Source organism: Trachinotus anak, unplaced genomic scaffold (assembly GCF_046630095.1).
Source record: "Trachinotus anak isolate AG129_WGS33_773 ecotype Australia unplaced genomic scaffold, CSIRO_AGI_Tana_v1 ptg000004l, whole genome shotgun sequence".
Lineage (NCBI taxonomy): Eukaryota > Metazoa > Chordata > Actinopteri > Carangiformes > Carangidae > Trachinotus > Trachinotus anak.
The window spans coordinates 8081468-8092727 of NW_027273855.1; the positions used below are offsets into that span (position 1 = coordinate 8081468).

General features: G+C 40.1%; 2 protein-coding genes across 6 annotated transcripts in view; both read right to left on the reverse strand.

The window, feature by feature from the left end:
* Positions 1–4800, reverse strand: part of usp19 (ubiquitin specific peptidase 19) — a 34954-nt gene extending 30154 nt beyond the window's left edge. For 2 of the 4 annotated variants that reach the window (XM_071475576.1, XM_071475575.1), the window contains exons 1-2: positions 4472–4797; positions 2882–3257 (exon numbers count right to left, since the gene is read on the reverse strand). In XM_071475576.1, the coding sequence (XP_071331677.1) occupies positions 2882–3092 (211 nt within the window). In that variant the 5' untranslated portion in view covers positions 3093–3257; positions 4472–4797. Of the gene's footprint in view, positions 1–2881; positions 3258–4471 lie in introns of all 4 variants that reach the window. The other 2 variants (XM_071475574.1, XM_071475572.1) reach the window with 2 other exon arrangements.
* Positions 4801–5530: 730 nt separating this feature from the next.
* Positions 5531–11260, reverse strand: part of lamb2 (laminin, beta 2 (laminin S)) — a 59907-nt gene continuing 54177 nt past the window's right edge. For both annotated transcript variants that reach the window (XM_071475571.1, XM_071475570.1), the window contains 6 exons: positions 10499–10643; positions 10153–10360; positions 9883–10024; positions 8217–8393; positions 7962–8121; positions 5531–7217 (listed from right to left, as the gene is read on the reverse strand). In XM_071475571.1, coding sequence (XP_071331672.1) covers positions 7081–7217; positions 7962–8121; positions 8217–8393; positions 9883–10024; positions 10153–10360; positions 10499–10643 — 969 coding nt within the window. In that variant the 3' untranslated portion in view covers positions 5531–7080. The remainder of the gene's footprint in view (positions 7218–7961; positions 8122–8216; positions 8394–9882; positions 10025–10152; positions 10361–10498; positions 10644–11260) is intronic.

Genomic DNA, 11260 nt, shown 5'->3' on the forward strand with positions numbered 1-11260 from the left:
CTGTCCGAATGTACAGTGAGAACTATTATACCCTATATAGTGAACTCATAGTATCCCACAATGCATCATAAAAAGTAGTGTACAAACAATGGTCACTAACCAAGCAAAATACTGTTTACCATCATGCATTGCACTTCCGGTGAAAGACTGAAAAACTATGCAGAGAAAATTACCCAAGTGTCCAAAAATGTTTTTCAATTTCACTGATGCACTCACGATGCAGTCCTCTACACAGAATTCCCTGGATAGGAAGGTGTGTAGGTGTGTAGGGAGTAGTGAATGAGTGAATGATTTCGGACACAACCTGTATGTTTTCTCTTAAGAGTCCTGCTGCTATGGAACTCCCTACGTGAGGAACCTAGGTAATCAAATTTGCCCCCTCACTCAAACCTTACTTGTGCAGGAAGGATTTTCTACAGTAAACCTGTTGCTTATATATTTTAACCCATTTTTATTATATGCTATATATACTAAAACTATATATGTTTTATCAGGTCTTATGTTCTATGTTTTTGATTTGTCTGTTGTTTTTCTTTAATTGTGACTGTGTATTTTATCTTGTTCTGTAAAGCATTTTGTAACTGTAGTTTTAAAAGTGCTATACAAATAAAGTCACTATTATTATCTGCAGGAACCACCAGATACGTCATCAACATGTCAATTTTCAAAGTCATAACTGACAAGTTGTTCTATTTTGAGTAAAACAATAAAGATAATAAATTCCTCCTGTTCATGACAATAAAAAAAACAACAAAAAAAAACACTTATAATGCATACACTAACCTAGTGCAACAACGCTTTGTTAACTATGCAAATACAGCACGGCATACTAGATCAGAGAATGCTGTTATTCTGCAAGTAGCAAACAAATACAAGTAGTTGCTGTTTAACAACCAAATCATGTTGTTTATAAAGGTGCTCTTTGGAGATTTCCTGTAAACAAACAGTGTGTTTTAGTGAGATACACTGAATATAAATATAACTTTCTGTGTTCTTGAGGTCAAACAAACATGTTTTACCCATTTTTTCCCCTCATAAACATTTGGAAAACTATTTTTTTTATTTTTTTTTTGAAATGGTGCTTTGTTTATATCCCTTTTTGCCTTATCAATCAGCATCCAGTCACCAGTGTCAATAGCATGACACATGTCTTAAAGACATAAAAAACCTGGTTGATCAGTAATTCTTTACTCCTTGGTGTCATTTTTGACCAGGACCTGTCCATTACTTCTCATATAAAGCAAGTCTCTAGGACAGCCTTTTTCCACCTGCGCAACATTGCAAAAATCGGACCCAGCCTGTGTCTAAAGGATGCTGAAAAGCTAGTTCAAGTATTTTTGCTACCTCAAGACTGGACAACTGTAATTCTTTATTGTCAGGATGTCCCAAAAATTCAGTGAAAGGTCTCTAATTGATCCAAAATGCTGCAGCACGAGTAGTGACAGGAACTAGGAAACAAGACCACATCTGTCCTGCGTTAGCATCTCTGCATTGGCTCCCTGTAAAATTCAGAATAGAATTTAAAACCCTCCTCCTCATCTACAAAGCCATGAATGGTCAGGCACCATCGTACCTTAAAGAGCTACCAATAAGACACTTTGCTCTCTAAACGCAGGTCTACAAGTGGTTCCTAGAGTTTCTAAGAGCAGAATGGGGGGCAGAGCCTTAAGCTATCAGGCTCCTCTCCTGTGGAACCAGTTCCCAGTGTGGGTTTGGGAGGCAGACACCCTCTCTACCTTTAAGATCAGGCTTAAAACTGTCCTCTTTGATAAAGCTTATAGTTAGGGCTGGCTCAGGTATGTCCTGAACCATACCTTAGTTATACTGCTATAGAGCTAGACTGTTCGGGGATTCCCATGCTCTCTCTCTCTCTCTCTCTCTGTCTGTCTATCTCTCTCTCCCTTCCTCTCTCCCTCTCTCCCCTCTCTCCCCTCTCTCCCCTCTTAAACCCAACCGGTCGAGGCAGACGGCCACCCACCCTGAGTCCGGTTCTGTTGGAGTTTTCTTCCTATTAAAAGGGAGTCTTTCCTCCACCCTGACGCCAAGTGCTTGCTCTTTGTGGGAACTGTTGGGTTTTTCTCTATAACAAAATAAGGTCCCGGCCTTACCCTGTAAGATAATGTATATTATGATTTTGTGCTATATAAATAAAATTGAATTGAAGGACACACAAGCACATACAATTAATTTTCCTGTTGTCATTTTCACACTAATCTGCTAATTGACCATTGGTAGCAATAACACACAAATATGCATAGCAATGCATCAACAGAGGCGAGGAAGATGAAGGAAACTAGGATAGATGGATATAAGCAATGCACGACTTTAAGTGTTCAAAAATCAGCTTTAAATTTGTTATGTGGAGGGATGTGCATTCAGTGTGTTAGGTTTCACACCTCAAAGATATGCACAATGCATTTTGATAAGAAACTTTGTTTTGGGGCTGCACAATAATTTAAATATAATCGAAATTGCAATATTGGCAGGTGCAATATCCAAATTGCAGGAAGCGTTAGAAAAAATAAATACATTTTTTTAATTATTAAAATTATTATTTTAGCAGGAGCTAAAATGTTTTTGATGCAGGTAAAATGTATCACAACATTGCTGTGCATTGTTAGCACCACAAGTGTTGGTGCTACAGACACCCCAGCCAACAAATCATACTCTCCAGACTCAATGCAACATGCTTGTTTGGTAGGAGCCCCAACAAATTCACATCATCATCAATTTTAGAAATACACTGCAATTTAACTGAAATGAACTTCTACATTTGCATAATGTACATTCAGTTTATAACATACAATATTAATGCTGTATTTTAACCTGATATACAATCTGCAAATTAACCAGAAATGAATGTTCTATTAGTCCTCCTTACCTTTCTTGACTTCTGCTATGACCCCCTCTGCTGCTGCAGCGGCTGCTGTTGCTGCTCTCTTTGCCTCTCTACTCTCCTGATTGGCCCTGTCTTTCTGCTTCTTCTTGCTGGTACTGGAGGACAGGTCTGAGCTGCTGTCCCTCCCGCTGCCTCCTCTCTGCTGAGCCCCACCACGACGGCCCACTGTCTCGCTACTACCGCTGCTGGCCATCTTCAGGCACTTGGCACTAACAGGCCGCCCGTCGCCGGAATCACTACCGCTGCTGGGGTCTGGATCTGAGGTGTGCCTCTTCCTGCCTGGCCCGGCTATCTTGGCGATGATACTGGTCTGAACTCTCCCAGAACAGAATCAGGAAGACTAGTAAGGGATGGGGACCTAAGGTGGAGGGCAGAGAGACACTTAATGATCGTGACGAGAAACAGCAGGCAATCTACATGGTTGTTTGGCTACAGTATGTGCGCTGTGTTCAGGGTCTAACATAATGTAATGTTAAACAACCCATGTAAACACGATGACATGACAGTCTTTGCTATGTATCATACGAACACATATCCGCAAACACACACACACGCACGCACACACACACACACGCACACACACACACACACACACACACGCACACACAGAGAAGGGGGGAGTTTCACAACTTAAACTAATTAGAAGCAGTTTTTATATAACAATCCTAAACAAGACTTGGACATCATGTCTCACAATAAGGAAGCATATGGCTGCACATAAACACGAGCTGAACGAGACCGACGTTAAGCCTCGTCTTGTTTCCTTAGCATAGCAACAACGAGTTGCTAGCTTGGACAGTCAAATGACAAACAAAGGACAAAAGCAAATTCAGCCATTTTATTCGGCGTTCAATGCTACACATTTACTAAAAACACGGGTGGTGTTCATTAAGCTAGCTATCAAGCTTAACAATGCAGCTTCCCCTTCCCCGAGTTGTTAGCTTGGTAACAGGTAAGTTAGCCAGCCGATTGCAAGAGGTTCGTTAATTTTGAGACACAAGTGTTGGGGGCTGTCATGTGCCTGTCAGTATGAACTTTAGGCGTTTTCCAGTCTAAAGTGCCAAGATTACGTTATTTTCCCAAGATTGTGTTTTGTCAACCACATTAACTGAAATAAGCAAATAATATTTGGTCAATAACATTGACATAATACTTTTAATGTCCCTGACACACATTGGGGAGTGTGGAACAATACAATTCGTGGAAGGTGCTTGAGGGTTTACTTTACATACTTAAGCTGATTCAATTGTATTGGCTTCACTGACTGGAATCAACCAGTCACATTAAAATGTATACTCTCAAAGTGTATTTTACGTCTGCGGTTTATCAGTACGACCATAACACCTCATCTCCTATCCGTGTCTTCCAGCAAAGCGTCGTACAATCAAACGCTCCCACAGTCTTCAACGCCTAATGTCATTAGCCTCACACAGGCTAACGCTAGCTAACGACGAGCGGGTTGATATGGTTACCTATTTTACACAAACAGCACAACATGACATCTCGTAACACTTGCCGCCCGTCGGAGATTAAAAGGCCAAATTAATACTAACATAAAAACGGGAGACTTACGGGGCTTCTTTATGATGAATTCCGTTCCTGACACACAATGGCCGGCGACTCCTGCTACCACCGGCTGCTAAGCTCCTTCACGACCGTGGGCCGCTCAGCTACTTCCCGCAATCGAAACCCCGTAGTCCACGGTGTTTCTGGAATATTCCTTGCTTTATCCGGGAGCCATTTCTGGAAACTTTACCTACTTATTTAAGAAATTCAAACAAAAGACAACAACTGAAATCCAATTCAGTCTGTCGCTGTCATTGGGCCTGTGCAGGGTGAGTCCCACATTTAACAAAACACTCTACTGTCCGGCCAAACCTGAAATGAGTGCGCGCGTCGACGACTTCCTGGCTTGCGCATTCACATGATCAGTGGCTCTTCCTTTACCTTTATCTCGCTCTCTCTTTCTCTCTGTCTCTCTCTCTCTTTACAGTACATTAAAACCAGGCTGTGGTTAGCTGATTAAATGTAAATCAACCTTTTATAATTCAGTTTATAATATGCTTATTTGGTGCACATTTATCAATATCCACATATAAATATCCAAATCGGCGTTTACTCATATTAGCACTCCTGGGATCTCGATCATTGAAATGTAGAAGTACTGGTTGGAGTTCTGGCCAGGATGAGCTGGAGGAGCTTCAGCTTCAGCTAAGGACTACCCTAGATGCCCCATAGTCGACATTTAGTGGTACTCCACTACTTCACATTGGGAATACAAAATAAACCCAATTATTTGGAGGATTAGTTGTCAGTGAATATATATAGAAAAGAGAGAGAAGAGAAATGAAAGTGATCTGTTTATCTGATGTCTGAATCTTTGGGTAGCCAAAGGGTACATCAAGGTCTTATGACAGCACACTATAGCACCCATGCAGAATACAAAAATAGAAATGGGACATCTTATAGACCTGCAGACCCTGGGGTGAACACATACACACACAGGTCACAAGACAGCAAGTTCAGAAAATGGGACAGTGTCAAGCATGGTGGCTTTTCATATGATCGGGATGTGTGATCTGGTTTCTAACTGATGATGATGCTCAAAGAAGTTATTTTAACATCAAGAAATGTTAAGTCATTTAAGCTTTATTCACAAAACTGTATACTGTAAAACTTTACACAAGTCTCTTTTGGTATTTTTTTTGCTTTGGCAGTTAGTTATCAAAATCATGTGGCCGCCAGTTGATAAGCAGGCTAGGGAAATATGTGTACAAAGTTCGTTTTTTGGCTTGTTATGTTTCCTAAAACACACATTGACATGCAAACACTGCAAGAGTAAATGTCCAAGATACTGACACAGCATAAGGCACAATTAAGCACTGTATAAACTGTAGAATACTATGTCACTTCAATAAGGCAACAATTACTGCCACTCGTAATATTCAATCACAGTATATTTCATAATCAAAACACTCAATCTGTGCATCATGTATTTGTCATTCACAAAAATTCATCCTGGTGATGACTTGAAGGATAGTGCTAGGCTAGCTGTTTCCCCCCTGTCTCCAGTCTTTATGCTAAGATGACCATCTCCGGGCTACAGCATTTTTTAAAACATGGTATAAATCTTCTCATCTAGCTTTTGGCATGAACGCTAAACAGTTGTTCAGAACACATTGGACTCACCTGTGCTGCCAGCATACTGTACACTGTTAGCTTACACTGTTCTCTACATTATTCCTATAGTATCAGTGTACAGGTAGAGGTGGTTTGCGGGGTTAGCAAGTCAAGCAGTTCATTTTATTTTCACATAAAATGTGAAAATAAAAATATCATGCCATTTGTTTCCCCGTTATTTGTATAAAGGCAGAACATGATAAAAAATGCTAGCACCAGAATAGGTGTAATTTTTATCTGAAAATCCTAAATGTAAAATCCACATGAATGCGATAACCCTGTTCATTTCTTCATCCTTACTGAAAAGCCATGTCCTTAAACCTGCGCAGGGACTAGGCTCCAGTATCTATACACTTGCCTCTGTCAATGAAACAAATAAGTCATCTTTACCAAAAACAAATTTGAACACATTTTCACTCTGATTTTATGTTTTCATGCACCCAAAAGTTGTTTCCTGCTGCAAGAAGACACAGTCTAGTGCAACTTAAACGAAGTCCTTTTGAAATGAGCACAGCTCAAAATACTTCCAGTAGTAACAGAGTTCATAGAAAAAATGGAGGAAATGACAATGACCTGCTGATTATTTAGCACTCTAAGTAAGAATAAGAAAAAAATAAACATTTAAACTACAGCTTGTTTGCAAATTGTTATTTTCACCCAAATGTGTCTATTACTTTTCTAAAACTTAAATTTCAAATTCAAAATACAAATTCAAACACAGATACATTTCCAGATTATTTTAAAATGTAAAAGCAAAAATAATGTCCACATATTAAAATTTAAATGAAATATGTGATATCAGATATTCACTCCTGGGTATATTCATACAGTATATCTCAATACAGTAGCATATGTAATTTCACGTGCAGTGTGATAAAATAACTGCCCCAGCTTTCTTCTCTTTTTTATTTCTTCAAGTCTGTTGGCTGTTTTCTGTATCTGAAAGAAATGGCAGAATAACACAATGATGGACCCGTTTCCACATGATACTGAGTAGTGAACTACTGGCACGTGTTGTAGATCTGGATCTGTTTGTTGATGTCATTGAGGATGGCTCTCATCTTGTCCTCCAAGCCATCCAGCTGACGAGCTTTCCCTTCCAGCCTCCTCTGGTTCTCCTCATAGTTTTTTTCCAGCTCTGTGAAAACAGGGAATTTTGGAAATGGTTACACAGGTATTAGTATGTGGTGCTAGTTTAAGTCTTTCCTGAAGCGTTCTACTTGATTTTGATCCAGTTGATCAACACAGCCTTTTAACCAGACCCACGGAACACACTGCAGACAAGATAATAATTTCCCACAACACTAAAATTAATTCTGTGGTTCCTCATGGATCGATTTTAGGGCCACTACTTTTTAATCTATGGTGACATGAGAAGGCATGACATCACTTTGCATAGCTACGCTCCACACAACTTTATGTGATTGTCTTTCCCTATGACATAGGGACTATTGTCTGTTGGGACTATTGCTGTTCTAGGTGTATTTTAGATACATTTAACTCATCAAGGATAAAACTGAAATATTAATCAAATGTTCTTACTCATTGCAAAATTAAATTGTCTAAGACTACAGGAATTGAAACTATAGCTTGAGGATTCAATTAGCAGTTGATCTTCTGTCACTAAATTCTCTGTCTCACATTTGTTAATTTTAACCTGCATCTGAATAGTTTTATACCAGTGTGAATGATGAAATAACATTTCATTAATCTGTAACAGATTCTGAGTCTTTGTACACATGTTGCAACAACTGCTTCGCTCAAATGAAAATAAACCCAATACTTTCCTTCCCACAAACACATCCACACACCTAAACCCTCTGTATCTCTCGTCATGGAAACATAAACACACACGCAGACATACACAGATGTCGTTAATCACCTGCTAGTCTCTGGAGCTTGTTCTGGGCATCTCTTAGTAGTTCCTTGGCTTCATCTCTGAGGCTCTCTGCCCTTTTCTTGGCGTCCTGCACAGCCTTGGCCTTGGTGTCAACCCGCTGGTGTACCTCACGGTATTTATCTGTCAGCTGTCCATCTAGAATCTGTGAATCAAGACAGGAGAAATGTTTTTCTGTAATAGGTGAATATGCTTTCAATGAGGCAACGTGTACAAACAAGCACAAACACAGACACACACCTGCTTGGCTTCATTTGCTTTGTCTCGTGCCATGGTGGCTGTCTCTTCGGCTCGGGCCGCTGCCATGCTGTTGTTGGCACGTTTGGTCTTGAGGGCATTAATCTGCTGTCCCAGTGTGCCCAGGCGGTCCATGGCATCATTCAGGTCCTTCTCACTGTTGGACGTCTCTGATTCAATCTAAGGAGAGCATATACAGACAAAGCAAATTCTGATTCTTCTGAATAATATAATTACAAGGTTTGTGCGTTCCTTTAGAGCCAGGGTGTGATTTAAAAAAACTGAGTCCTAAATGTTCATGTAATGACACATATGTGTGTGTTCTGAATGCACATTGAACCAGTTCCCAGAAAAGGAGCAAAACAACATGCAAATTAATGTGTGAATTAATCTGAATATTAGGAGTTGAACAGCTGGTGGTGCCAATTTTTGATTTGAGTGCCATTAGACCTCTGCAGAGGAGGAGTGGACAACAAGACAGTCAACCCTCAGCTGACTGACAATAAAAATAGGATGGAAACATGACATTTAAAGGTTCTGTAAGCAAGATTTGAAACAACAATATAGCAGTAAACAACTTTGGCCGGCTGGCCACAGGGACTACAGGCTCAAATCCTGGTCGGCTGGTGGACTGTCAAAACATCCACAAAGTTTATTTGTGTGACCATGGGTAAATCCAAGGCTGAATTCAGGCATTCCCAATCGGACTGCAGTCGGGTCCCGTTCAGCCAGTGGACTGTCAAAACCAGAGAGTTTTTAAGTTTTTGCCAGTTCCTTTACCTGCTGGGCTGAGGTATGGCTGACGAAGGTGGCTAATAGGCTCTCAGAAAGGTTTAAATGCACAGTGTAACTTCTGTTGCTAGGGGTCTCTAAATCAAGGCAGTAACAAAAGACAGCAATTAATGACGTCATGAAATAGCGGTTAGTCAGTTGTTAAGTAGGTTTTTACCTGGAGCTGAATTTCCTACAGATGTCTCCTCCTCTCCAAAATAAACAGACCCAGTCACTGTAACCTTTAAAAGCACTGAAAGCAGTTTCACATTTAAAGTCAGTGTTTTGCTGACGCTCTACAGGGGACACAGAATATCAGGGAGGGGTTAGGAGCTTAGACTGCTAATATAACTAATTAACTGCTAATTTATGAACCAGACATTCAGGAGGTTTGTATGGCAGCTGAGTTATCCACAGAGGTCTCCACCTCTCCAAATCAAATGGACTAATGGATTAAAGCCAGTAGAAACACCAACTAAAGCAATGTAACTTTAATATATATATGCATTTTGGAGAATTCACTACTTGAGTAAACAGCACGTAACCTGTCATTATTTAATTTGTATTCGTTTATTTTGGTGTTTTTTATTATTACAGCATGTTGTGCATGTGTTTTCACCAGCACAGACTGGTCTTTCATCAACCATGTGGTTCTTGCAAGCAAGCACGTCCATAGGAATTGACATCAGCCATAGCAACAGAGTCACACTCATAACCTAGGAGTTTTTGCTTTTCCTAAGTCATACTTATTGAGTGACTGCCCTTGATGAATAACCCTTACTACCAGCATAGATATGGTTATTTGTACAAAAGGGAAATATAATCTTTGTTTTACCAGTTAACTGCAGCAATGTGTCTAAAAACTATGAGTGTTGTCTTTCTGTTTTTTTGGGGTTACCTGTGCCAGTCGGGCCTCAGTCATGTCAATATCAGCTTTGGCTCTCGCTATGGTCTTCTCTGCTGTTGTCTGGGCAGTCCTAGCATCCACCAGGGCCTGTTTCACTGTCTCTGCTGTGGTCTTTACCCCCTCAGCACGATGCCTTGACAACACAATGATAGTGAAAGCTGGTGATTTCAGAGAGGATGAATAAAGACAGGAAGCTATTTGCTAATAAAAATGATCCTATACTAATACATTTGTTTTAAAGTCTGACTTTGTTTTAACCACCTCGCCCTCTTGGCATCCAGCAGCAGTTGCTCTGCCTTGCGGACATCATCCTGTGTCTGCTCCAGGATGTCATCCACATTCGAAAGGCTGCGAACCCGGTCCTTGATTTCATCAGCAAGATGCCTGATCTGGAGGGGTGAGGCAGGGATGGAGAGCTCCAGAACACGGTTCGCAACTGCCTCAATACTATCTGGATCTGCTCCCTCTTCTGAGAGAAAGATATGACACAGAAATGTCTGTGATGATTAAGAGGCAACATGATCCGTCTATATGTTGTTAGAAAACTTGAAAAAATATGAAATAATAAGAATAAAAATAAATAAAATGGAATTTCTTAAAGACTCACGAGTGAGGAATTCTCTGATCTGTTTGATGAGGTCTCGCAGGTCATTGTTGGAACGCTCCACTTTGTTTTTGGTTGCTGTGGCTTTGTCCAGAGCTGCTTGAGCTTTACCCTTGGCCTCCTCCGCCTTGGTCTTGGCCTCTGCCACCTGAATTAAAGGTAGAAATGCTGAGCAGGACACAACAGGCTGACAACTCATTCACCATAGCTGCTATCTTTACTACTCTCTACTTTCAGTTACTAACTGCACTAACACCATCAATCACCTCATCAATCCCGTTATAGACCAGTTTTTTCATTTTTAATGATTCAATGATTTATGATTCGATGCAACAAAGCGTGTTCCCCACAGTATTTTATACTGCACTTGTAATCTTCCATTTCAATAAGATTTAGAAAAATTAGGGTACATTCAATTAATCAATTGCATTCACTCAAAATATATGTTGGAAATGTTTCAGTCATACAGCTTTATGCTGTTGTGTCTCCTGATGACACGAGACCAAATGATTCCATTTTTAAATGTATTTTAGACATTAACAACCTTTTACAACTCTACCAGGACAAATCTGAAATTTTCATCATTCGTTCTATAGCTCAGAGAGAGAACTCTGCTATTTAACCACCTTTAAAAAATTTCTAGACTGCCATCGTTTCTCTCTCTAAGTGACATAGAAAAACTGATATGTGCTTTAAAATCCAGCAGACTTGACTACTGCAATGCTCTCCTATCTGGTCTACCCAAAAATGTTATGAATCAAATAC